The 27611-nt window shown below is 39.3% G+C and overlaps 1 protein-coding gene across 2 annotated transcripts; it reads right to left on the bottom strand.

Annotated features, from left to right (window-relative positions):
* CCDC34 (coiled-coil domain containing 34) lies at positions 1-27180 on the bottom strand. Of its 2 annotated transcripts, none has more exons than XM_067532062.1 (7): positions 27041-27180; positions 26402-26634; positions 20852-20984; positions 17144-17251; positions 6617-6775; positions 4015-4156; positions 1-1519 (listed from the first exon to the last, which is right to left on the bottom strand). In XM_067532062.1, the coding sequence occupies exons 1-7, from the start codon at positions 27155-27157 to the stop codon at positions 1305-1307; spliced, it is 1107 nt and encodes a 368-aa protein (XP_067388163.1). In that variant the 5' UTR covers positions 27158-27180; the 3' UTR covers positions 1-1304. The 2 variants fall into 2 exon arrangements, with proteins under 2 accessions (XP_067388163.1, XP_067388164.1); XM_067532063.1 differs by having other exon boundaries at positions 20852-20981.
* Between the last annotated feature and the right edge of the window lie 431 nt (positions 27181-27611).

Here is a 27611-nt window from a genome sequence, read left to right as displayed (position 1 = left end):
GGGTTTTCACTGTTTAAAGAACAAATTGACATGAAGTAGTTTGTGAAAATTCGTCTTAGAAGTCCCACAAAGAAACAAATTTACATGTGATAAATCGTTGACAAACAGTAACAAAATATCTATTTACATTAGCAACTGCATAATGCCCAGAAGCATGTATCTTTCACAAAGCAATCAACCACTACTCTTTAAGGCTATGGTTACAATGCAGCTGTGTTGTTGTAAGCTCTCTAGTGTAGTCGCTCGGGGGTGGCTTATTCACACCCTTGAGTGACATAACTTATACCTACGTAAGTGGTAGTGTAGACATAGCCTAAGATGCTGCATTCTATTGTCGGCACTTTGCATTATCTAGAAAGAATTGTCTTACAAGTATACTGTATTAACTAAATTTCTTTAAAAAGCAAGAAAAACAAACAAACAAACAAACTCTCTCGGTTCATTGTAAACTACTAAAATTTGTGTGTTCTCCTAATAAAAGTTGAACATAAAGCTCTCTTTCCCTCCAGAAGATAGGAAGGAGCTGAAATTGACTACTATTCTTACAATTAGTACCCAGGAAGAATAATTTTACCTTAAAAGAAGCAGAATTAATATGTTGGAGCATCGCAATCATTTTATTTCTGGCAATCAACCGAAGAGTCCAGATAATAAGAAAATGTATTATGTAAGTAAGTTATACTTACCGTAACACTGAATTTGTAATACATGTTACGGTCTCATGCTGGTTTTGTAATACCTACTGTTTATTTTATAAGTGAGCACGGGTATGTTTCTTACTGTACCACTAAGTTTTTGAGTCCAGGAAATGAAGTTTTGTTTCATTCCCCCAACCCACCCCCAAAAAAACCTTTCAAAATTTGCTGGCATGTTTAAAAACAATGAACAACATAACCCAATTAACCACCAAAAACACACTTCAACAAAACCTCACACCACCAAACCCCTTATGAAGAATCACAAAAACTAATCACTAATGTTTTATTGATATCAGGGAATGGCTGCAGTATAACTGGCTACATATAAAATTTTTAAAATTAAACATAAAGGTCACTTTGGTGACTAAAAAACTGGTTCAGAAATGTTTAAAAGATAATCTTTTAAGTGTTAAAATAACTAAGTTTAAAAAGTCTTTGGAAAAGATATTCCTTAGTTAACATTAAAGATCACAACTTTTAAAAGATCATAAAATGTCTTTCATCACTCTATTTTTAACATTTAAAGAAACACTTAACCAAATAATAGCTTTTGTATTATAAAACCTAGTTAAATCAAGCTAATAAAAAGGTATTTTGCTTCTTATACTATCTTTGTTTTCTGTGTAATGATCCAATACAAAGATTGTTCTTGGGCTTATGGATTACCATCGATGAGGATCTATATGACTGACTGGATACAGGTCTCTTATTTTTTTTCACTATAACATTCTTGTCTTCCGTAGGAGGTGGCACATGAATTGGTTTCCAGGGAATAGGGTTACAGAAGGCTGGAGCTGGATATGAATTTCCAACAGGGTATCCTAAAATATTTAGAAAGCACACACAATTAGAAACAGAAGAAATATTTATACTAAAAACACAATAAAAAAAATAAAGTGTACTAGATAATTTTTTGATTTCTTGAGTAGCAATTCTTACAATTATTAATTAAATTAAATAACTAACCTGCTGATTATAAACAGTATTATTCGGGATAGCTTTGAGATCTTTAATGGGAACATGGCTTGTAACAGATTAGCACAATTTATCAGTCTCTATTCAGGGCTATAAATCACCCACCCTTGTATTCACCCAGTCAGTACATCCTCCATTTATATTTTTAAAGAACATAAATACATCAAATACTGCATAACATGAACAATGCCTGTCAAGGCAAATTCTTGTATCATTAAAGGAGCACGTACATGGTTAGGAAGTTACCATTCGGTATTATTTTCAAACTGCTAATCTGTAAGTGTTGCTTCCCAGAGCATTGCATCTAGATTTCAAATGTTTCTATTTTAATCTTTGAAGAAGGGTAACAACTAAGCAAACAAGGGAAAAAACATTCACTATCTACAATTAATGATCTGTGCGCCAAACCATGAAGTCTAAACCATGACAGCAGGAATGTATTACTCTTGCAATGGCAAGCCACTTTGTCTGTAATGAAATTTCAACACATACTTCACCAGGGTGGTCAAAACAAAGTCTGGAACATGTTCTATTGTGTGAACTAGACTGAGTATAGAAGTATTTTTAATAAATCACTTAGACTAGGGATGGCAGCTGTCAGCAAGTTATGAGGTTCCAACACAAAGCTTGAAAGCAGTATGTATTACCATCTATAATCAGACTTAGCCAAAAGAGCAAGTGGTTGTGTGTCTCGTGTGTGAGCTGTTTTGTGTTCAGATCTTAGAGACTGGTAGTCTCCCTGTAAAATAATTTAAGTTTTAAATTACAATATCAATTATTTATAATTTAAGGAAAAAGATGTGAAAAATTAAATAAAAAAGAAAGGAAATATAGATCCAACGTCCATTAATAATTTATAATATATCATGCCCATCTCTAAGTTTTCCATTTTTGTTCTCTCCCCGCCACCGCAGAAATTGAAGACAGAGGCCCAGGAAACCCCATGTTGTGACTATCATGACCTTCCTATTATAATTCCCTCAGAGCAGGAAGAGAATAAAGAACAGGACTGTGGAGGTGGACAAGAGCATGGGCTCCAAGTCCGGAGATGGAAAGGTGGGCTGGCTCTGCATTGGGCTGACATGCCAGGTTTCTGCCAGGCCTCCTTTAGGAGTTATATTCCTACTGGCTCCACCACCTCCACAAAAAACCCTTCTCTGAGAAACCTGCATATGCAGTGAGAACATTAAGCTGCTTTTTTCAACTTTAGGAGGGTATCCACATAAGATATCTGCCAAGCAGAGCATGCTGGACTGTGGTGATGCTACCGTATGCCTCATACTCCATCTAAGGACCAGGAAATGGATCTCATACTCTGGACCAGTGGTTCCCAACCCATGACCTGAGGGCCAAAAGTGGCCCACGGGGGCTTTCAAGGTGGCCTGCTGCTCCCCTCCTGCTGGTTGCAGAAGGGAGCCACTGCCTAAGGACCAAGGTGGAGCGTGTTTCTGTGGAGCTACAGGACCATTGCAGGTTCCTTGCTGCAGCCAAGGGGATGGAAGATTAGTGCTCCCCTCCCCCTGGCTATAGCAGGGAGCATGGCAAAGCACTCCGCCTGGATCCCTAGGCTCTGGGGTCCCCGCTGGAGCCAGAGGGAGGGGAACACTGATCTCCCGTTCCCATGGTTGCAGAAGGGAGACACTGCCTAAGGACCCAGCTGGAGCGCATGGGGCTACAGGACACGTGCAGTTTCCCTGCTGCAGCCAGAGAGACGGGAAATCTGCGAGGAGGCAGCCTTCTCGCTGAACTCCTTCCATCTGGCTGCAGTGGGAGGGGCCTGCTGGCAGAGACTGGTGGCCCATGAGGGTAGTAAAAATAACTGTGGTCCTTGAGCCAAAAAGATTGGGAACCACTGCTGTGGACTGTGGTGATACCACCGTATGCCTCATACTCCATCTAGGGACCAGGGGTACCATCAGGAAATCTTCTCAATAATAAGTCCCAGCTTTCTTTTTCTGATTTTCATCCCCTTACCCCTAATTATACCTCACTGTCCCACACTCTTCTCCTTCCTCCATTTCTCACATGATGTCATTGAATTTCACTGTCCAAAGTGGATGAAAAATGCAGAGTAAACAAAAATAAGTATAAGATCCTTATAGTCTAATAATTCTGAATGACTATAAAATGTATATTTCAATATGGCCCACATAGCACAAAAAGGTACAATATTTCCAATATATCTGTAATATTTGTGAGTAGATAACAGATAGCGTATGTGACAATATTAGATTCAGGATGAGAAGGTCAAATTAACTTCCATTTAAATAAACTGGAAAAAAACATACGAAGCCTGAGATTGCCACATTATTTAAATAGACATCATGGTACAAGTACAAACCTGTAAGTTGCCCTTTGGTATAGCCATTACTGTTTAAAACTGGACGGGGTTTATTTCTGGTATTCTGTAGCCATTCTCTAAAGATCTTCTCTGATTTCTCTTTTTTCTCCTGTAATTCAGCTACCCGTTGTTGTTCCTTTTCCTAAAGGTAAACAAAAATAAGATGTCCATAGACAGAACCCTGTACAAAATATGCAAAAGTTCTTAACCCTCTACTACTACAAATCATTTCCCTATAACCAAACTTCTATCTTAATGTTCAGCAGCTACTCATAACGGATCACTTCACTTTTATAAGTTTCAAGTTTTTAGACTAATGAAGTTGAAGGTAGTTTTCTATGATTTGCAACAGCATCAGTGTTTGCTACTTAGCAACATTCAGGATAATGTTGTGCATTAAGGTATCTGTTGTGTGTTCACATCTCACTCTCAGGAAGACATATTTTGCCACAGTGCAGTCAACAAGCAGATACCGTAAGGTTCAGAGACTGAAAAAATTGTAATTTTCCAAATGTTATAAGCTATGTTAAATAGCTTTTGTGCAAGTTAGATACTTATGAAGCCTATGGAACAGGTCTACTTTGTGACTGTTGTCCAAAAATATACTTGATCATTGAACGAATATGCACATACATACGAACACTACTATTTCTATGCAGCTACTAATAAATTATTGTCCTATGAATATCATTTGGGGTGAGAAAGTGCAAAGGGGGAAAATATGCAGTCCATTAAGGCTCACTGTGGTAGACAGACTATTAATTTGCTCCATCCCTTAATTGCATAAAATAATTTAGCATGAGACCTAGGCACTGTACTCTCATCCAATTAGAAGTCTCTAATATTTAACATGATTTAAATCACTATTACATGATTACAAATTACTATTACTATTCAGTCTAGATTCACTGATGACCAAGATACAACAGTAAACATAGCAGTACTGCAAATGGATTCCCGGACTATTGACTATATTTGTCCACCTCAAAGACAATGAGCAAGTCTTTACCCTAACACTTTAAAGACTGGAAATATTCACCATCAAGTGATCCACGGTGAGATCCTTACCCTCCTTCAACTCCTTTACACTGGGTAAAGGACTAAGCAGTGTAAAGAGATCTTAAAATCCCCATATGCAGCTGGGGGAAGATTCCCCCAAGATAGATTCTGTAGAAGAAAGCTATAAAACGGCCTTCGCAGGACCCTTTCGCAAACCCTAGTGTAGGGGGCATTAGAGGTGTGTTAGAAGTGGGGGTGCAACCCACAGCACAACAGAGATTCTGGATAGTGCTGCAGCTCATAGGGCAGCCCAGAGGTTGCCAAACTTAGATCAGCCCCCAAGACAGTTTAAGTTACTCGAATGTCCTCCCCAACACCTGGAGAAGCCCAGAATTAGGAGGGTGCAAAGGTGGCTTCCTACAAGTTCTGTGTTGTGCCTCTTAGCAAATAAGCACAGAATCTCATCCACAGCTGCATAGGTTGCTGTCACAAATAGGTCTAGAAAAAATTGCTTTGTAGGCAGTGTTTACAAGTTGTTATAATAAAAAACCCACTGTACTCATTTAGCCAAGTGCCTTTTGTTTAAATATAAATATTTATAAACAAAATATTTTCTCCTTCTTGCTAGGAGTGTTCTCAAAGATCTCTGAGGTCAATATTACATATCACTAGATTAACTGAAATATTCCAAGTCTTCCAAAATATTTGGCTCTGAAATAGTTGTAAAAATCTCACAAAAAATACAAAACATATTAATGGATCAGCCAAGATATCCATTTGCTTGTGCTTGCTTTGCACCTTATTTAAAATGACAGAACTACAAAGCTTAGTAATTCTGCCAGTCTTAAGATACATTCTAGGAGATGGTTGTCCCTGAAAACATAGGGTGCCACCAACTTCCTTGAAGGCAGCTCAACTTCATTTCTACTGGGAACAAGTGGAGATGGTGGCCATCTTAAAAGAGGGCTTTTTTGGGCGGGAGGGGAGATGACAGCTCAGTTGCTTTGCTCCCAGTGAGAACAATAGGAGATGGCAGATATTTTGAAAGAGGGCAGTTCTTTGTGGAATTCTTTATAGAAGAACACTTATGAGGCCCTGCTGAAGGAGAAATTTTTAGTTACAAAGAGTGTCAAGAAAATGACATTTATCTTAAAAAAAGTCTTGAAATTTAGCCAATGCACAAGATTTCAGTGAGTTTTAATTATGTGAGAAATTGGATGGGGCTGCATTATTAAGATCATTCAGGTCATAAAAGTGATCTGACACAGGCTATTAAATTTCTTAAAGGACCAATTTTTTAAATTAAGTCAAACCAATTAACAGCTTTATTTATAAATTCTCAGAAAATTTATTCAGTGCCCAATTTCAGTGTAATTCAGTGTAATTTCAGGAATATGCTGTATTAAAGTAGTTAAATTCCTGCTTTAAACTGAAACTCACCTCAGTTTAATTACGGAACTACAAGCAGGGTTTCCATAATATAATATATATACAAATATGTCTACATATAATTTTTAGTAATGTTAATTTAATCAAAACAAGGCCACTTCATGTATAACCAGACTGGCCTGACAAGCTGGTATCAAAGATGAATGATTTCTACCTCCTCTTTCTTCTTCCTTTCAGACTCTTCAGCTCTTTTCTTCTTTAGCCATTCTTTATAGTTTTCTTTAGCTTTTTCCTGCAATTGCATTCTTTCTAGATCTCTCGCTGCTTTTTCTGCCATTTTTTTGAGGAGCTTTCGTTCCTTTTCTCTTCTTTCCTACACGAAACAGGTCAAAGAAACTGTCTTTTCAGTATTTTCAAAAGGTCATTATGGAATGTTCTTATAAGAAGAAGTGGTTAAATAACTGTGTAGAAATTAACACCAACTAAAACTGGCACAAGCTTGTGAAATTACTGTTGCAACAGCTTAGAATTTTGGTTTGAAAACATCAGCTGGACATCATCATTTGCAAATAAAACAGTGTTAAAGCATAAGGTTGGCATTAACATATAATTGGAAATATAACTTCAACAGTCATTGTAATATTTTATGTTTACCATAAAGGAGAACAAAACAAATAAGACACACATTACATTCCAAACATAACATTACATTGGGAAACCAAGTGCAAATGGCAAAATTCTTTAAAACTGTATCATCGTTATTAATGAAGAATCAACCTTTCAGTGAATCTCCTGTACCCGAATTTATGATTTTGGGTGGAACCCAGGTAAAACTGTACCATTTTGGCTGGGAGCCACTGAGATTCGTGTTTTGTTTGAACCTGAAATGCCAGGTGTGTGCATTGATGTGGAAAACTGATTTTTTTAAAAAAAACAAAGCTCTAATGTGAACCAAATTGATATTTCATGACACTATGACTTTTCACATGTAAAATTCACTTGTGAACCACTCTGACAATTGCTAAGAAATGTGTATTCCTTTTATGGGATCATGAGGTTTTTCACACACACACCCTCCCCCTCCCCCCCTTCTCTCTCCCTCTCTCTCTCGTCTATAAACTGAAGATCAAATTGATCAAATGTTCAAAATCCAAACAGTATGAAACAAGTGATGGAAAATTTGCTTCCCTTGTAATTCTGCTTCTCTGGAAATTTTACATGACTCTTGCTCCCTTTTCCCTCAGGGTTTGGAGATTTGGGATAATATATTCTGGAACTGCCCTCTAGGCTCATTGCTCATTCTTGATCTGGAATATTAATCACTTTAGAAAGAAGTCTGTTGGTTTGTTTTTTGAATTTAAGCTTAATGGGAGCTCTCACTTTCCACTCCTGAAAGGTGCTAGCTGGAATGTTCTGGGGCTCTGCTGTGCCTGAGTTTGGAGCATGCACTGTAGGGCAGAGCCCTCAAGATAGCCTATGTACGGGTGCTTCACAAGACCAAAAATCTTAAATGGGCAGATGTTCCATATGACTTGCACTGGAGGCACAAAACCAAGGACTAAAAATTTTGAACAGATGGAGTCTTGAAAAGATCTTATTTTGAACCATAGCAGGTATTCTTCCTTCATTACATGAATCCTGGCATTTGTAATGGGCACCAGGATTGGTCAATGGCCCATAAAAGGCACCATCAGGTAGAAGAAACCATCTTGCAAAACCTTACTTTATAACTGCCATATATGGGAAAACCAAAGAACTGAAAAAACATTCTTTTAAAAATGTTCCTTTTATTCTTATTACAGTAAAACAAAGAATTAGCTCACAAATTTCTCACACTCCAGTCCTTATCCTATACTAAAAGCCATGCTAATGAAACATGGTTGTTCCTAAACAAATTCAAAGATTTTTGCCCCCAACAGTGTTGTCAGGGATTTTTTTTTTTCTTAACATGTCATAACCTTGTGCTACAGACTACTGGGTGGAAGAGGCTAAGCTACAGAATTTGATTTACCACTTTTTAATTATTCTATAGCTGATCCATGGCTCTCCATTTAGACCAGGATGGCACTATCAGTATAACTGTATTTTGGTATCCAATTTGAAGCAGTTATAACAAACTGGTTGTTATGGTTGAATTGTGTATACATAGCATTTAATTTCATAACACAGTCACATGCCAACTACATTTTGCATCAACAACAACCATTTTTGTATTAGTGCCTTCTGGGGAGCTGAAGCCATGACGGTCAGATAAGCAAACAAAACAGCACTAATACCGTAACATGAAGGAATGCACCATGGGACATCTCATTACACAGAGAACTAAGAGGTAGATAGAGTTGCCAAACTGGTTCACAAACATGGTTAAGAAGGGGGGTCCCCTGAATATACAGCAAAATAAGTGTTACAACAGGGGCGGGCAACAAGTTTCGCAGAGGGGCCACTCCACGAATTTTGGTAAGTCGTCCCAGGCTGCACATTTCTATTATATTAATGAAATTACCTCACCATCTATTGTATAAAGACCCCATTATGTTCTTTCCACAACAAAGTAACTACACTTAATAACAATTAACTGAATACACATTTACCCAAAGCTTATCTTAGGAGGCAATTCATATTGCAAACTGTTTTGTGAACACTTGTAAAATTTGTAACAACAACACTAATGCTAAACTTTTACTTACAACTTACATTAAAGCGCTTCCCGAACTTTCTTCTTCTGGTCATATGACTGGAAGCAGGAAGTTCAGGAAGCCACCAGCCAAGAAAGTTGAAAGTAGCTTAAGCGGAGCTTGGGTGGCCACCCGTTGCTATGCCCCTGCATGAAGGAAGATTCTAGTAGTTTCCTCAATTGCCGGGAGTCATGGCAAACAGAAATGTTAGACGGGCCAGATCTGGTCCACGGGCCGTATTTTGCCCATCCCTGTATTACAACCTTGTCTCAGGGAAAGTGTCACGTGCCATTCTAGAATACAAGCGTGAAACTATTACTAATCATACATTAATCATGTCGGCCTTCTCTTGGCAGCCAAAAAGAAAAAAAGGATGCATTTTTCCATTCCTGTTAGCTTAACCCAATTGAAAAGCTTCATCAAGATGAAGGTTAACTTGTTTGAAGCCATGTTAACTGTGTTTTAGGCCTGGTCTATACTAGGAAATTAGGTCGGTATAACTACGTCGCTCGGGGTATGGATTTTTCACACCCCTGAATGACGGAGTTTAACCCCCAGTGTACACAGTGCTAGATTGACAGGAGAATTCTCCCATCAACCTAGCTACTGCCTCTCAGGGAGGTGGATTCCTACACCAACAGGAGAAGCCCTTCCATTGGCATAGGTAGTGTCTTATCTGAAGCGCTACAGCAGCGCTTCTGCAGCATTTCAAGTGTAGACAAGTCCTTAGTCTAGTCTGTGTTTAGTTTAGTCTCAAAAACATGGCCAGCAAACATGGCTTCAGAATACACCCTTTTTGCCTAACAAGAAAGGGCCACTGTGTGACCACAATCCATTTTTAGAGCCAAACTTATCACTAACAGGTTAAAACTTCTGGTATAAGACAAGACTTCACACAACATTTTGACATAGAATGTATTCCCAAAGATTTAACCAGCAGTACCATCCCCTGAGCTTGTGATTAAGATAGTGTTTGGCTAACAGTTCCTTCATAGCATGTGCACTGTCCTCAACAAAAGTAGAAATAAAGTGGAAAGTTTGTGTGTGTATATGAAAGATTGATAATAAATCCCACATATATGTACTTTTATGAATTCTCTGGGTGGAGAAACAGGATAGCAACACAATAGTTGCACAAACATGAACATATTGTGAAAAGCTGTTCCTAACTCATATATGTACTTTTTGGTAAGACATGGAGAACCTATGTACCTCCTGCCACAATCCCAGAGGTCTGCATGTCTCAGCTGTTCCTCCTTCCTACTTCCCAACTGCCACACCTCTCTGTTACTGTACTCAATTGATCTGCTCTCACCCCATCTCCACACATCCCCAGCATGTCTCTCTCCTCTGCTCCTATTTCTTCCCATACAAGTCTGGGACATGTAGCAAGCATCAACATTGATGATTGATAAAGAAATAATTAGGAAACTGCTTGCTAAAGAGGTGATGAGTCATTGTACAAGATTTAACATGTTTCCCCACAGAAAATGAATGCAAAGTGCCACAAAGTCAGTACCAACCTTCAAACTCTTCAATACTTGGGAGTTCCATTCTTTTTAAGTAGTTGTATTAAAAGATAAAAAATAAAAATAAAATGCTTAAAATTAGATTCTCTATACCTACCATAACTTAGTTTTGATTATACCACCATTCTAAGGGCAAGTCTACATTACAAAATGTAGTCAACTTAAGTTACATCGATGTACAGCCACCGCAGTAATTGAGTCCATTTTACATGTCCACATTACGTTCCTTGTGTCGATGGTGAGCATCCTCACCAGGAGCGTTTGCATCGATTTAACTGCCAGTATGGGGCATTGAGGGACGGTTTCTGAAAGGCAGCAACAGTCGATGTAAGCAACGTAATGTCCACACTGACACTGCATTGACCTAACTACATCAAGTTAAGCACTACACCTCTTGCAGAGGTGGAGTCATTAAGTTGGTGTAGTGGGCGAGTTACATCGGTGGTAATCACATTTTAGTGTAGATACTTACAGAGTTAGGTCAATGTAAGCTGTCTTACATCAATCTAACTCTGTAGTGTAAACCAGCCATAAGAGTCAGACTGTTTAGATTAGTTAATAAAGGTGTGTTTAATGGGACTTACCAAAGATAACATAAAAGGGTAGAGTACATTGTCAACATGAATTTTTAAAAACGTTTAAATAGAAATCTTTTGTCATCAGTCTTTTTCAATAATCCTCCTAACTCATTTTATTTGGCATTTATTTATGAGCTTCTCACTAGGTTATGAGATGTTTCTAATTAATCAAACTGTCACACCAGTTTAGATATACCTGTGTTTAAGCATGCACCATACACTTCATCATTCAGTATCAAATATTCCAGTGCAACAGTGCTTGGGCTACATTCAGGACATTTGGCCCATTTAGGTCCCTATCGTGCAATCAGTTTTCTAACACTGAAGTCAATGGAAACTGAAGGGACTCAGCAACTCAGGATCAAATCCTTACATAAAGTAGGTAGAGAAAAACCAACATACCACTATTATAATTCTGGCAAAGCAAATGAAAGTAACTTACATATAGTTGGAGTTTTCCAAGTGCAGTGCTGCTAAAGATAAATGCCCTTGACAAGTGTGCCAGCCTTGGATCCAAAAATCATCTAGAAACAATAAATACTGAGGCTGTGCACATGTTCTTTTGGAGATCTGAATGTTTGGCATAAGAGTATATAAAGGCTTGTAGCCCGAACAGCCTCAATCTCTTTCAACTTTTGAAGTACCACTAAGGACTCAGAAGAAACAGGGAAGAAGGGTGGGTAAGTCTAGGTCTGTGGGAGACACTATACTTAGAACTCCATTTGCAGAGAGAGAGTGTTCTTTTCCCATTAAGAATTGCCTCTGCAGCTCCCCAGTCTTAGTAGATGGCCCTTCTACAGGGTTGCTACTATTGTCCCAAGTAGTTACAGATAAAAAGTTTGCTCTGCCAAAACAAACATCTGAATTAACAAATAATTCAAGAGTAATGGGGGTAAAAATAAAAGCTTCATGTGACATCTTACACATTTCAAAGAGAAATATGTCACAACAACTGCCTTCATCAGAGTACAATAAAATAAGGTCTCGGGTACTAATTCATGCTTGGTCATAGAAGGATTGATTTTATAATCTAATCCTTTCGGACAATTTCTGAACATATTTTTCTCCTCTTGGGCTTATCTCCTAATGAAACATTATAAAAGGATGGTCAGCTACGAATGAGAACTTATTCATTACATCTTTGTTGATGCACATGAACTCCAACACATACTGGTACTCACATCTCAGTACTGACAGAACAAGATCCCTGGAAGGAACTAACCACCAAAAGGAAGTATTCCTGAACTTTCTGAGCCAGTGCAAACCCTATTTGCAGGTTGTCCCTCCTATAACTGTTAATTAATCAAGTCTGCATCTGGTAAGTCACATACATGCAAGATACCATCTATTTTGCAAGTCACAAAGAAGAACAGTCTCTGTATTTATGGAGTGCTTCTCATCTTCAGAAACAACAAATCACCAATGTGGGTTCATTAATCTTGACAGTAGTCCAGAAAGATAGAATTACAATGAAAATAAACAATGTACATAGTTGTTAGATCACTACAAGCTATTTAAAGAATCTAAAAGTTGGATGTTGGACAGTGGTTCCTTATACGCTATATTGACTGTTACAATTTAAATGAGCGCTGACTTAAGCACAGCAGCATAAACTGGAACAAAAAAGCTGATAGAATTATTATAGCAATGAAGCAATTTAGGAGCCAATACAATTTACACACACACACTTTATAAAAGTTTACTATATCCTGGCTTGAAATTAAATTGAGTCCTAAATTCACTTCATAAAACATGCCTTACTTTTGCAAGTTTTAATAATTTCCTTATAAGGATGGTGCAATACATTCTGAATAAACAGTGGTCTCAGCTACATTGGTTTCAAGCCAAAATAAATTATTCACTATGCCAGTGAACTTTACCCCCTTTAAAAGTTGTTAACTTTTCTCTTCCTGATAATTCTAATAGATTCATATCCTTGAAGATTAAGGAAAACTTTTTAAAGAGGGAATTTAAGACACATGAAAAGTGTGGAGTGAACAAAACAGGTAAAACACAAATAGCAGTACAGCAAGGTAAGTTTCCCCACAAATCAACTCTGACCAGGAGAGAGAAAACATTCGTTTGTTTTCCACACCAAGTCAAATCTTAGGCCTCTCTGATGAGACTGCAAACAAGAATATCTTTTTAAAAAGAATGGCCTAGAGAGCTCCATGTGAGACTGAGGAGGCTAAATACTGGACTTGACAAACAAACGAGTACCTAACATACACCAGAAAGAGATTATAGCAAAAAGTGCTCTCTAATTACCTTCATCAGATTCTAATGGCTCTGTTCCAATTCCCTGTGTCATTCAGTTCCCACTAAAATGAAGACTATTTTAACACTGAAATGGCTTGTTGAGTATGTATAATCATAACTAATTGGCTTACAAATTACACATGGAACCTCACACAATACCTTATGGTACTTTTATACACAAATCAGAAAGTAAAACAAAGATGAAAAATATGTTTGTTGCACACCGAGATCATGCTGTTCTCCATTTCAATCAAATGTTTCCACTGGATTCAGAACAGTATTCTGTAGATTTTTTTTAGGCTAGGGTGTTTTGATCTATGTTCTTGTGACTTTGTAAGCAGTAGAGACATACTGCAGCTTAACCAACGCAAGTTAAATAGCTAATTTGTCTGCCCACAAATGACTCAACACTAACTTGACAGAAAAACAAGTCTCCAATAGTCTCACAGCCCAGGCTCCAGCTCAAGCATCTACACTGCAATTTTATAGTCCAGCAAGCCTGAGCGACCTGACCCAGGCCACCCATAGCCGTGCCACAGATCTTTTATCACAGTGCAGACGTACCCTAAGAGTACAGTATACTAAGCATTTGTTCCTACTGAACTACAAAATGTCATGTTAATATAAATATCTTTCACAACTGAATAGAGTGCTTTTTGACAGCTCAGTACCATAAAGCATTATTTTTAAACCCAGTAACTACCTTTAAAAATTGCAAATTATGTTTATACGGAAGCATGCCAACTGGTGAAGTTTAAGTTAATTTATTTTCCTATGGCAATTTAAACAAGATGACTAGGAATGTATAGAAGTCTCCATTGAGAAAGGTATTACATCGTTTTAAAACAGGAAAAAAAAATCCCTCACTGCCAGCTAGCAAAAATGTCTCCAAGTTTCACCTCCTAGCCATTTCACAGCTGGGATTGTATATAATGGATATTAAAATGTACATATACTGCATATTAAAATGCAAGAAAAATCCAGAACTGTAGTTCTTTGAGATGTATTGTGCACTTGTATTCCATTTCTGGAGTGCACACGCTCCATGTACCTGCAATTACAATCTTTTGCAGCAGCGTCCACTAGGGCCACATATATGCCCTGAGTACCTTTGTGCCCAGTACTGAGTACCGAGTTCCTTCACCAAAACAGAATTAAAATATTCTAGGATTCTGTGGTAGCAGGAAAAGAGGGCAGGTAGTAGAATCTATGTTGACAAGACATCTCAGAGAACAACAGTTACTGTAAGGTGAGTAACTTCTCGTGGAATACATGTTGACAATGATTCAAATTCTGGTGACTCACAAGCAGTAACCAGATGTGAAGTAGATGGGTGTTTAAAGTCTACTTAAAAGATTGCAACACAAAAAAAGGCATTGTACCTCAATGCTTTAACTGGGGGTAATGTCTCATAAAAGTATGGACCAAGCCCCACATAGAGCTTTACAAAGGCAGGCTTCTCATACATGCCACAGAAGCTGCCTGAGCCCTAGTGGAGTAAGCCCTAATCTGTGCTGGGGAATATAAACTGGCCAGCTCATAACAGATCTCGATGCAGTTAGACATCAACTTAGTCTCTCAGTGTTGAAACAATCTGGCAGAGGTACTCAAAGGTGGTGGATAGCACCTGCTTTGATTTATCCACTTTCTTGGAGGTTGGTGAAACCAATGCTGGTATCTGCAAAGTATTCTTTGTTGGCTCCAATAAATTTCAATTCACTGGAAATGCTAGGTGACCAGGCAGGGAGGTATCAAGTATCTCGAGGAGTTTTTGAGAGCTCTCCTGTATCTCCTCCACTCAGATAAAGAGAAGGAGCAATTTACATCCAGGGGAGGGACCACCTTAATTGGGGTGCCAAAAATGTACCTTAATTGGTGACAAAGAGGTACTCTGTGTGGCAGCTGTGATAATAGCCACCACTATGGTAGAGACAGAGGGTAGAAATACTGATTCTGGCTCCGCAGACACTTGGAGATCCTTGGTATTGCAAATGCTCTTGATGCCATCAAAAGTTAAGTGGAAGATTACTTGAGTGGAAGATTAGAGTAGACAGTGCTGAAGTGATTTGTACCAAGCGAGTCATAAGTGCTGAAGACTCAGTAGCAGAGAAAGGTAGCCTCATCACATGTGATGGCATAAAGAATCCAATGCTAGTCTCTTTCAGGGCTCTATCAGTACCTGTTCTGGGCTGCGAAGTGCTAGGTATGGTGAGGTAATCTAAGCCTCTTTCTGCTCAGATCTGTCGAGAGGGATCCATCTCTATGGTCTTTAGAGATGCAGTACTCCTTCCCTCCGTCTGCAACTTTAGCTGAAGACTTAGCATCCCTACCAGAGGTCACAGCTGGAATAGTCTTTGAAAATGGGGATCGGGAGCTATAGATTGATCTAGAGCTCACCAGACCACTTTTAGACCCAGAGTGTCCCGTGTCCAGTCCAGGAAGGTCTTGCTTGCTTAGGTCTTAGACAGGCAACAAAGTGGTCTAGAAGAACAAGTTTGAGGTGGGCCTCCCTAGACTTCTGGATTCTTTTAAAAAAGGACCTATAGATGGAACATGCATTAGGAACGTGCCCCTTCCAGAGGTGAGAGAGATATTGGTACAGCACCTAGCACAATAGGTACTGGTCTAAAACTAGGACTCCTAGGCACTATGGGGGTTACAATGGCTATGGTGCCATAGCTATGTTGCTGTAATCCACGTAGTGTAGACAAGCCCTAAATCCTGGTACTGGGGAAAAATTTACTCCCAGAGTCAGAGAAAATAAAGAAATTACACTTAAAATTGCCAACTGGCAAACTATACTATATACACTATCAATCCTACCTAACCCTCACATTATTTACCTAAAAAAACCTATATACAAAAGTTTTGGAAACATGTTGAGACAGAGACATTGCAGGGGCTCCATTTTGCAGCCATGGGCAATGAGAAGAAACTCAAAGATGGATTGGCTCAGTCAGTCCTTTGTGTCTTCTATACGGGGCACGAAGACACTCAGGGCACATGCACATCCACAATGGATATTAAGACAATGTCAATGGACAAAGGAGAAAAATATATATTTTAAACACAGCACTGACCATACCTGTGGACACCCAGAAGTCCAGAAAAATAAAGTTTAATTACTGATCACTGGACAAGCTAATGACTCCCAGTTACAAACGGACTTACTGATGATCCATCTGACCTGAATCTGAAAGTGAAAGTGGCCTCGCACCTCATTTATCCCTATAAATTCCACAAGAAAGAAGAAACAGATGATTTGCCTGGTCGCCCTGATACTTAGCTCAATCTTTCTTGGCTCTGTTCTACTAGCTGTCCCATACACTGCATATAGTTCATGTATATGCTCTCCCCAAAGTTCTTTTGTAATGGGGTCTTAGGCAGTCAGCAAGTGAGAAACGGCACCAGAGAACAGAACTCAGGGCACATTTAGCAGGGTAATGGGCTAGACCAGTCAGGCCACCCATTAATCTTCTGAATTTTCAAAAACCATTGCCCTTATCAGTTATGGCAACAGTGAGCCATAGAACATTTTTGGATACAGTTCTGAACTTCAGGAGTATGACTTTTTTAAGTTTCCTATTAAAATGTGCGCTCACTTATAGAAAAAAATATGGATGCTTGTAGAGTGAGTAAAAAAGATAGATTTAATCAAATAAATGGATATTGGAGTATTATGAATTAATGCAGTATTTACCTCTTCATTCTTTTTCTGTACCCATTCCTTGTGTTTCTCTTCAGCAATCTTTTTTTTCCTTTCTAGTTCCTGCTTTTCTTTTCTTTTCTCCACTTGTAAATTCATTTCCTAATTAAAACAAAATTTACATTACTTTGGATATTTGAAAATAGGTTATGCATTTGAAAAGCATAAAGTTCAGATTTAACAAAATCATTAATAGTGCTTCCCAACACTAGCTTACGATATAAAGAATCTCAGTTCCTTTTATATAATATATAAAATTTAAAGTGACAAGCAATTCTTTAAAAAAATTTTAGATACAGAAGATAATTTTTCAGAGATGCAAAACACTGGTTGACAATAAGACATTAGTTATTTAGCTTAAGTGATCACCACTTTCTGAAATCAACATTTTCTTATGTATGCTTTGCCACGATTGAAAATTGAATTAATTCAATATTAGTTCAAGAGTTCTAGTGATTTTTTTCCAGTAGAAACTGCTTCAAATTTCTTGCAGTAATAGACAAAGACTGTCAAATATATTTCTATATGATCAATTCTGCGACGTTTACAGAAGGTATTTGGCCAATGTAAATCTGCACACAAATGTATCAGCACTGGGTGTCCTAATGCAGACAGTCTGTTGGTTGATGCTAGCATTTTAAACATCATTTCCATTACAGTTGTTCTGAGCAGAATTAGATGGGCTAGTATCTAAAACAACAGTGACAGCCCATTTACATTAACATATTCAATGCTGCAAATGTTAGTGGAGCTAAACTGGCATTAACAATGGTAGGAAATTCCTGAAAGTTTTCCATAGTTCAGAGAGGGCTAAAAGTCAGGGAGGAGGAGGGAAAGTGAGCAAAGATTGAAATATTCTTGAGATATATTTAAGTTTCTATGGGCTGAAAATATTTCCATTAATTTAGTCAAACAGCAAAATGGAAGCTGCTCTCTCAGCTTATTTAACCACCTCTTCACCCAGTGGAATCTGCACATGTTGTGGCAGGACTTTGCTACTGTACATAAAAGGAACAAAGATAGTAAACCAAAGCCATTTAGAAGTACACTACATGCTGCTCAGCAGTTATGTGTAGCTATCAATGCTAGCATTACAGAAATTTAAGGGCCTCGTGGAAACCCAAAGTCCACTGAAGTCACTAAAAAGGACTCTGTTGACTTCAATGGGCTTTGGATCAAGACCTTACTCATGTGGAGGAAGGTGTTCTAAGAGAGTGTCTCCTCAGGACAAATTGGTGGGAGTTACTCATATCCTTCCAGGAGGGCTGAGTAGGAGTAATGTGGGAGTGGATTGGAGATGGAGCAGGAGGTTTATAGTCAAGTCCACTAAGTTTATTCTGCAGTCAGACTGCAATAGTAGTATCAGGAAGTGTGAACAAGATTTCAGTGTAAATTAGTAAAGTCCACCTTAAATACCAAAAGGGCTAGAATGAAACCATGTTTTTAAATTAATGGTTTATATTATGGAAAATATAAGAGAGTCTATTATTTTCTCCTTACATGGTTATTTTCCCAACACAAATATGTATGGTCCCTATAATACAATCAATTTTTAAGTGAGAATCTCCATTTCCAATAGCAGTTCTTGGGTTTGAAGTAATATGGATAAAAAATAATTTCAAGTGCCCTTAACTTTGGTAAGCACCCCAAAGAAAAACACAAATACAGTCACTGTTTAAAAATTTAATAAGCGCTGTATTAACAAAATCCAGGCAATTACCACCTAGTTAAGGTCTTGAGGAATCTGCACTGCAGGCCTCCTAGTTCCTCTGCTAGAGTGATACAAAAGTATCATAGAAGATACAGGCTGAAAGAAACATCTATTCCAAATCACTATCTACATTCCCTTTGTCTAGGGTAGTTTTATTGTCACACACTCTGAAAGAGAAATGAGAAGTTTCTCAGGATCTTAGGGCTGGTCCAGACTACAGAGTTTTGTCGACAAAAGTCAGAAGCCCAAGGTTGGCTCCTGGCTGGGAATGGGACGGGGGAGAGAGCGGCCTGCTGGGAGCCAGTCTCTCAGCTTCTCACACTGCCCCTCTTAGGTTAATGGAAGTGCTCCTGGTGAGGACACACTCAACCAACCCAAGGATGGTAGTGTGGACGTCAACCACCACAGTAATTACCTATATTATGTTGACTTATTTTTTTGAGTGTAGACAAGGCCTTAGTCTAGAAATTTTTTTTTAAATAATGTAAATGTGATCTTTTTAAAACATGTACTTTTCTCTTCTTTTGGAATCTTACAAATAAGTTTTTATCAAAATCACTGCAAGTGTAAGTAAAGTGAAGGCTCCTAACGTCTATTATTTATATAATTATTTTAATTTAAATAAATTCAGAATTTCATTATTTTTACCCCGTCTGTTGTTTTCTTTGTTGCTATAAACTATTTTTACCATGCATCCAATGAAGTGGGTTTCTGCCCACAAAAGCTTATGCCCAAATACATTTGTTAGTCTTTAAGGTGCCACAGAACTCTCACTATTTTTACCATGTCACTAATTTTTAAAATCTATTTAAAAAACAGAGTGAGACATTCCAGGTTGTGTACTACATAAACATTCCATGGTTTGAGGCATATAGAAATAAACTACTTTGGTTCTGATCTATGAGTCTTGATGAATAAGGTTATATATGATTCACATTTTTTATGTACAGTGAGAAATTAGCTTGGATCAAATTTTTTGGAGGGGAGCAAGGGCAAGGAAAGTGATGACTGTCAACCTAAAATCTAAAAGGAAGTCCAAAATACGAGCTGAATGTTAGGGAAGTCAGAATATATTCCTGGAGTTTACCAAGTGATTTCAGCTTTCTATTGACCTTTAACACAAGATAAAATATTTTAATTTCTCTAGAGCCTTCCAGCTGAAGACAGAGTACTGAGTTAAGCCACAAAAAAAACATCTGTGAGGTATACGTTATACTCATTTTACAGATAGAGAAATTGTGGCACAGACAATTTGCCCAAGGTCACATGACTGACCAGTGGTACAGCTTAGAAATGAACCCAGTGACCCAGCTTTGATTCTATTGTTTTAACCATTATGCTGTGCTTCCCCAACCTGCTTGTAGATGCTAATATAGCTTAATCAACAGGACTGCAAACATAAATTAGGAAAAGGAGGACAGAATTGGTTCACTTAATTCTGCCACGGTCCTACTATTCAAGAGTAGATTATTTATAAGAAAGCAACAAATGGATAAAGCAAAAGAAATTCTGGGGTGGGGAGCACTTATTGTGAATATTCTGGGAAGAGGTATCAAACAGTTGTATAACAACACACCTAGGTGGCTGACAACAACATGCCTCATGTCTAACCATGTACCCTGGCGTGCCTATGCATAACACACGCCCTGTCGTGTTTTATTGCTTAAATGCAGGCGTATGTAACCATGAGGAAAATCAAGGTACCAATTACACAAATATGTTTTAATCCTTTAAACCTGAACCATTACCAGGCAGTTGGATAAGCAAAATATATACACCCCATTTCCAATGAAGTATAACATTTAGCAGAAGATAAATTCATGGAGCATGAATCACACTTGTTTACCCAAACACAAAAGCTATGCATGTCTAAAGACATTAAATATATAGAACAAATCTATTAGTTTTCACAATTAAAAGGAAAAAAACCTGTATGTTGGTGCCTGTTAGTCTGCTTTCAAATCTAAGGGAAAATAGTCAGAAATATTCACCTCTAAAGCTCTGGCTTGTAAGCGGACACGTAGCTCTTTCTCTTTGCAAATGAACCATTCTTCCCATGGTGAAAGATTATCTATCCGAGGTGACTGTTTTTTCTTTTCTGCTACATTACAGCTTTCAGCACTACTGAATTACAAATGAGAAATATAAAGGGCAGAATTTTTGGTGGATACTATTTTCAAATCAAATTTATTTCAAATTTAACCAATGCAACTGACATTAAATAATGACATATATTTTATACCATGGGAATTCATGACAACCATGAAGTAAACTCCTTTACTTCTGCAACTCTGTAATAACTTCTAGAACCAAGTGACAAATTGCATTTGTTTGACACTTTTGATTTTAATTTACTCTGCTTATTAACCCATTTCCTTAGGGACTAATTTTAATGTTCCAAATTATGGTGCAGATTCAAATAGCTACCATTTAACAAGAAAACAAAAAACCTGTTCAAGTGTTTCTTTCCTTCTCCTGAAGTGTGGATCAGGGAAAAACAGGGAGTTAAAATTACATTTACTATATTCATCTTTGACCAGTAACAAGTCCAGTATCTCACAGCCATCAGGACTAGTAACAGATTTTCATGTCCCTTTAAATCCTGTACAGTTGGATTCATGGTACTAAGGCACCTGAACTTTGAGGACAGATACACAAACAGTCCTAATTAACATTTTTAAAAATCCTTTCTAAAACCTTTAACAGAGAAACTACTTGAGAAATGTGGCATACACAGAATATATAATAGTATGCTATGAAGGTTTTATTAGGACTTATTTGGGACGCCCCATGTAACTCATTCATGAGTAAGGTAGCCATCCCAACCTCATGCCAATAAAACCTTTTTGATAATACCACCATATATACATGCTAGCTCATATGTGAAAGTATATTATGTTAGGCTCCGTTTTGATCAAAACTAACTTATAAAATGCCAATGGGTTCATCTGTGAGTTTTCCACATATATTTCTAGCTTATACAGAAACTTCCCTTCTTTCAGCCAATAAAAATGGAAATACCCTCCCCCTCAACAATTGATGCTGAATTTATTTGGCATCCTGCAGAATACCTATATTCTTAATGTTACTACTTCAAGTAGTCCCATTGACTTAGTTTAAGGGACATCCAGAAATGCATGCTAATAATAATATTGCTAAAGTAAATTGTCTCTTTATTTAAATAAAGTATATTTAAACATAGGATTTGTTTTCAATATAAAAGGCTTTGAAGGTTCAAAAGCAACTTCAGTACTTGTTCTTCATATCTAGCAGAATCCTGCCTCATTTATCATCAATAACCTATAAGGAGGGTAAACATGAGTACTATTCACACACAGTACTAAACTGGGAATTGTTGTAAACATTAGTGAGAGCAGAGAAATAATATAAAGGAAACAGAGTGATTAAACATATGGGTAGAAAATAATGTGAGATATAACTTGAGAAATGCAAACTTGGAAGAAAATCTAAAATTTAACTATTCAGTGGAGGAGGGCAACCTGAGGACTCAATGAAAAGAGAACAGGATAATAGTGGTTCTTCCATACTTGGTTCTGGTTAGACTACACCTGTATTATTGCACTCAATATTAAAAAAAAAAAAAAAAAAAAAAAAAGAAGTCTGAAAAAATCAGAGGAAGTTTAGAACAGAGCTACAAAAACTGGGGGCTACAAGAAATGACTTATGAGGAAAGATAACATTAAGCAAACATATAGCTTGGTGAATTAGAGAAATAAGTATTTAAAGGGTGTAAACACCAAAAAATAAAAATTATTTAGAGTGGTAAAAGAGAGACTTTAACTACGAATAAATCAAGTTAAGCAGAAGAAAATATAGGCTGAATATGATCAAGAGCCATTATACTGGTAGGTAGGACTTTCAAAAGGACTCAGCATTAGCCTCATTCAACTCTCATTGACTTCAAGCCTCCATAATCTCCAAAAGGATGGGGCAGAAACCATATCTGGGATATTTAGACTATTATAGACTGGATAAAACATACTGGCTGAAAGAAGGGACGTTTCTGTACAACTTAGAAAAATATACAGAAAACTCACAAATGAGCCCACTGGCATTTTATAAGTTAGTTTTGATCATGAACAAGCATAATTTTGCACTGACAAGGACAGAATCTTTTCCATCTTTAAGATTCTCATAGAATTCCCAAATGTTAACTGCTAATGTGTCAGATCCAAAGCAATTCTGAGTAATGCATTTTGTTAAAGTACAGAGCTTTTGCCTGAAAACATTAGCTCACTTTACAAAAACCCCTTTTGTAACAAAACAAATTGATATAATGGAATCTGAAACAGGGATGCATTAATCTTAAAATTCAATTATTTTTATTTTATATTGCCACCTAAACATCATGCTCTGTACTGCCTATCAGTTGTGACACACTAGCAGCTAATGGCTTTGTGACATGGATGAGCTGAATACTGCTCACCGATGTCTGAATAACCCGAAAGTTCAAAAGAGATGCTAGTACAGTGGTTTTCAACATGTGGTCTGCAGGCCCTTGAGGGTCCGCAGACTATGTCTGAGGGGATCATGAAAGATGACTATGCAAATAAAGTTTCAGATCCCAGAAAAGGCATTCTGTTTCTCTGATCAATCAAAAGTATGTGAATATCCCCATCTATAGTTCAGGTCAAAACTTTAAGTGTTTTCGTTACCATAGATGCCCACAGTTTAGCACCCTTTTTCACGCTGTGTCAAATGCCATGCCATGCCAAGCATGTGCAACATTCATAGTTGAATTCTTTTCAGTCTAAAATTTCTATGGTAGGAGTCCATGGACCATACATTGAATTTCCAAAGAAGTCCGTACCTCCATTCAAAACTTTTTAAGAGGACTGCAAATGAAAAAAGGTAAACCACTGTGCTAAAACATTCAGTACTATGCATTATTCTGAAGAAAAACAAGTCAGGGAGTTCTGAAAGGACCATGAACCTTAGTGTAAATTTATATTAGATTAACTCCCTAACTCAAGTTATATGTATTTGGACTCAGAAGAACTAAAATGTGATTAATAGAAAGCTTAGTGACTTTTACTAACAGTACTTTCACTAAGTACTTTCACTTTCACTATCAGAAGTCAATCTATCAAGATGCATGCTGAAACCAAGTGGCCCAGAATCATCATAGGTGGAGCTAGGAGCAACACCTATAGTTAAGGTTGCCTAACACTTCCCATTATAAGACCCTGTTTTCAGTTGTTTATAACTTTGCCAAGCTTTAACTGTTTGAGCTGAAATTTGCCTCATGGTTTTTGTTTTTTTTAAAGTTTCAACACAAAAGATTCACCTGTTTGAGAAACAGAGATTTGGGGAAATTACATTGTTTTACCAATGTTTAAAATCTTTATAAGTTTCATTACGAAGTTCCAGAGCCACCATGCTTTGGAAAAGGGATCTGAAATTTGGCAAGGTTTGTAGGAGGCCAGAGAAGTGCCTTTTCCAATTCCTGTGAGAATACACTCAAATTTGATGGAGTTATAAGCATCTGAAAATTGCCATATGTACATGCTCAGCAAAGGTCATGTTAGAGTTTGGCAGCAAAATTATCCAAAGGTTCTGTCTGTACCCAGTATACTCTATCCCAGGAAAGCTAACAGAGCATGTTTCAGCTTGGGACTGAGCAAGATGGTGATAGGGTGTCTCTACCCCACACTGACAAGCAGGGGTTAAGGACACAGACTCTCCACTGGCAACAAGAAGGTTAAAGCAGCTTGTGAACCCAGCTGACCACATCCTGATACATCTGCAGCTAATATCAGGCATGCTGAGGGGAGCTAAAAGAGAAAGACCTAGGCCACAACAGAGCTGACCTGGAAGGTGAGAAGAACTCTACTGCTTCTCTGACAAGGGATGCCTGGGTCCAGCCAAGAGCCTAAGGCAGCTTGCTACCTGGATGAACCATTTGATTGATAGGATGACTAAGTCCAGGAGGACTAACCAAAAAGGACTAGCTGCCCAGAGATAAGTCTGAAGCAGACAAACCAGGGTTCTTGCAACAAATCTACAGATGACCCTGATTCTGAAGTTTTGTGGTTTTTAAGTTTTGGACTCTGTCACCCCAGAAGGGGTTATGGTTTGAGCATGCCTTAGGCAGAGGGCTAAGGCACCACACTCCCTAATCTGTAAGGGATGATGCTGAGGGACCCATAGTGAGGTGAGTCACGCCCTGACCAGTCACAAGAGGGTGCTGCTTAGACACCCTGGTTACAAGGTCTTTTTCTGCAACTGCGTCTCTCAGCTGCCAGAGATTGCTGTAGCAACGGGGCACCAGAACTGAGTCCCGTGTAACTGTAGCTTGACATGAAGGCTGAGGAACAGAGGTATTTGGACTATCTGGCAGGTGGATAATGGAAAGAGGAACAAGGAAAGGAATAAAGTGGAACAGGGACCTCTTTTTGATAGAGTGTGTCCAACTTCCCACGGTGCTCTAAAGATGCCTGGAAGGGTGATGGGTCACACCTTGTCAAGAAAAGTGCTGTTTACCATTCTTTTTGACTCTGTCCTCTTGAATCTTGAAAAGCTCTCCTGGACTCATTATCTTATAGATAAAGTAGGATAAAAGCACTCTGCAGAAATTTAATAAGATGTCTAACACCTGCTTGTTAAGTCCTACATCACTTTATATTTTCACTTCTTAAGTGGAAATGCTTATTGGTATCCAAGCAAGCTTAAGACTCATCCAAGACCCATGCTTAAGAGATGAAAAGACTCATCCATTTCAAGGAGTGTCAAATTTTATGGAACCATGCAGTCTAGCACACGCATTTTGACTAGTGTCTTGCTAATTATGCCTATTATTAGCCAGGATGGGTAGCTCTGTATACTTTTCATTGGAAAGTGAGCTGGCTGCTAGGCCTTCTCAGTCATTTTTGAGGAATGAGACAGATTATCCAATACAACTCTGTTCACAACCACTGAGGGTAGGGGAAGGAAAAAACCGGACGAGGGGAGGGAGAATTATTTGAAGAAAGCAGCAATTAAAGAATGAGAAATGGGGAGCCCTAAGCCCTGGAAACCAACACTGGTACAATTGATATACCTGAAATTCCTGTGTTGGGATGTAGTTTTACATATTTGAGAGAAATTAACTTCTAACCTCCCCAGCACATGTAGTAGGTAAGTATCGTTCCCTTTTAACAGAGAAGGAAACTGAGGCACAGAGAGGTTAATGACATTTCCAAAACTTGGATGTTTACAGTCCCAAATCCATTGTCTAAGCACCTACAGAAGTAGACTGATATTCAGAGATGAAATACTCCCACTGACCTGAAGAAAATGGAAGTTATAACTGCTCACTACCTCTGAAAGTTGGATCTCTTTCATTAGGTGACTAAATACATATTTAGCTGACTAACTTTCTACACCCAAATTTGAAAGTTTTGTCTTAAGGAACAAGGCTAAGGTCATACATCAGTGATGGAGATGAGAGAACAGACCTCAGGGGTCTTGGCTACCAACTGGACTCAACTGCTTCTATTACAGAAAAGACAGCCAGGTATCGGAGAGTGCATGCAGATTACCTATTGTGTTTATTCCTCTGGAAGGTCGATTTCTCCCTAGCAGATGGTGCCACTGCCTCCTCATCCTCCTCATCACAGCTCTGGAAGCTGTGATGGTAAATGGGGGAAAGCAGGGAGTAAGTGGAGGAGTTCAAAGGCTGTTCATCCTCAGAGCTGGTTGGGGATGGAGGGCTGGAGCAGGCGCCCCTCCTCCTAGTCCCGGGCTGAGCGCTGAGCATGGAGGCAGTAAGTACCTGTGAGGGGGAGTTAACAGGATAAGGGCCGTGCCCATTCATAGGCCTGTCACCGATGGATCCTGCCCTTAAGCTACAGCACCCCCCCGTTAGCCACAATCCTCGGCCCTTGCATCTTCTACTCCACAAAGCCCCAGGGCCCTACCCCATCCCGGCTTCCAACCCACAGACCCCTGCCCCTCATCCCCACCACCCCACAGGCCCCTATCCCCTCAGCTTCCACCCCACAGGCCCCCAGCCCCACCCTATCTCCAGCCTCCACCCCACAGGCCCCCAGCACCACCTGCAGCTTCCACCCCACAGGCCCCCCGGCAGCCATACTCCCGCCCCCGCTCGTTCCCATCAGCGCCCGCCCCAGTGGCCGCGGGGCGAGGGGGGGGGAGAGGGGCGGCGGCACCGACGCTACCTGGGGGCCGCCACTTTGAATCTCGCAGCAGCGCAGCGCGTCTGCTCCGCGGCTCCCATCCCATCGGCCCCCGCGGCATCGCCCGCGCAGCCAATCACCGCCCGCCACGGGCGCCATGGCAACGGGGACGCTGCGAACCCGGCGCCCCTTCTCCCGCCAGGCCCGCCCCTGCCCCTCCCCCACCGCGAGACTCCCCGGCCGGGTGCTCGCTGAGCAGCGCAGCGCAGCACAAGCGCAAAGCGCAGCGCAGGCAGAGAGCTCGAGCCCGTGCTCGGGTCCCGAAAAGAGCTGGGCACGTGCGGCCTAGACACCGGGCGCGAGGCTTTTTTTGCAGTGGGCAAATAGCGAGGCCTTGGAAGCCGGGCGGTGGGGAGCAGCTGGATTCCCCCTCGCCGCAGCGACTCTGACACCAAGCCTAGGTGTGCGGGTGGCTTTCCGAAAGGGGCGCCAGGCTCTGCTCCGCTCCCCCCTGACTTTACGGGCTTATCCTGGGAAGGGCTTGGTGAAATTCTCCAGCCTGTGTCAAACAGGAGGTCCAATTCAATGGCCGTAAAAGACGGTTACTCACCTT

This window comes from Emydura macquarii, unplaced genomic scaffold (assembly GCF_026122565.2).
Source record: "Emydura macquarii macquarii isolate MOO-44397 ecotype Brisbane River unplaced genomic scaffold, CSIRO-AGI_Emac_v2 contig_3240, whole genome shotgun sequence".
NCBI lineage: Eukaryota > Metazoa > Chordata > Testudines > Chelidae > Emydura > Emydura macquarii.
Note: the sequence above shows the minus strand (reverse complement) of the source record. Positions and strands in the feature narration are given on the sequence as shown.

What these genes read in the sequence shown, in the direction of transcription:
- CCDC34 (XM_067532062.1), bottom strand. Translation starts at nt 27,157, where the DNA reads ATGGCGCCCGTGGCGGGCGGTGATTGGCTGCGCGGGCGATGCCGCGGG. An exon ending in TACAGAAAAAGAATGAAGAG is followed by an intron (nt 6,776 to 17,143) that starts GTAAATACTGCA and finishes TGTTTCGTGTAG; the next exon opens with GAAAGAAGAGAAAAGGAACG. An exon ending in AAAGGAAGAAGAAAGAGGAG is followed by an intron (nt 4,157 to 6,616) that starts GTAGAAATCATT and finishes GTTTACCTTTAG; the next exon opens with GAAAAGGAACAACAACGGGT.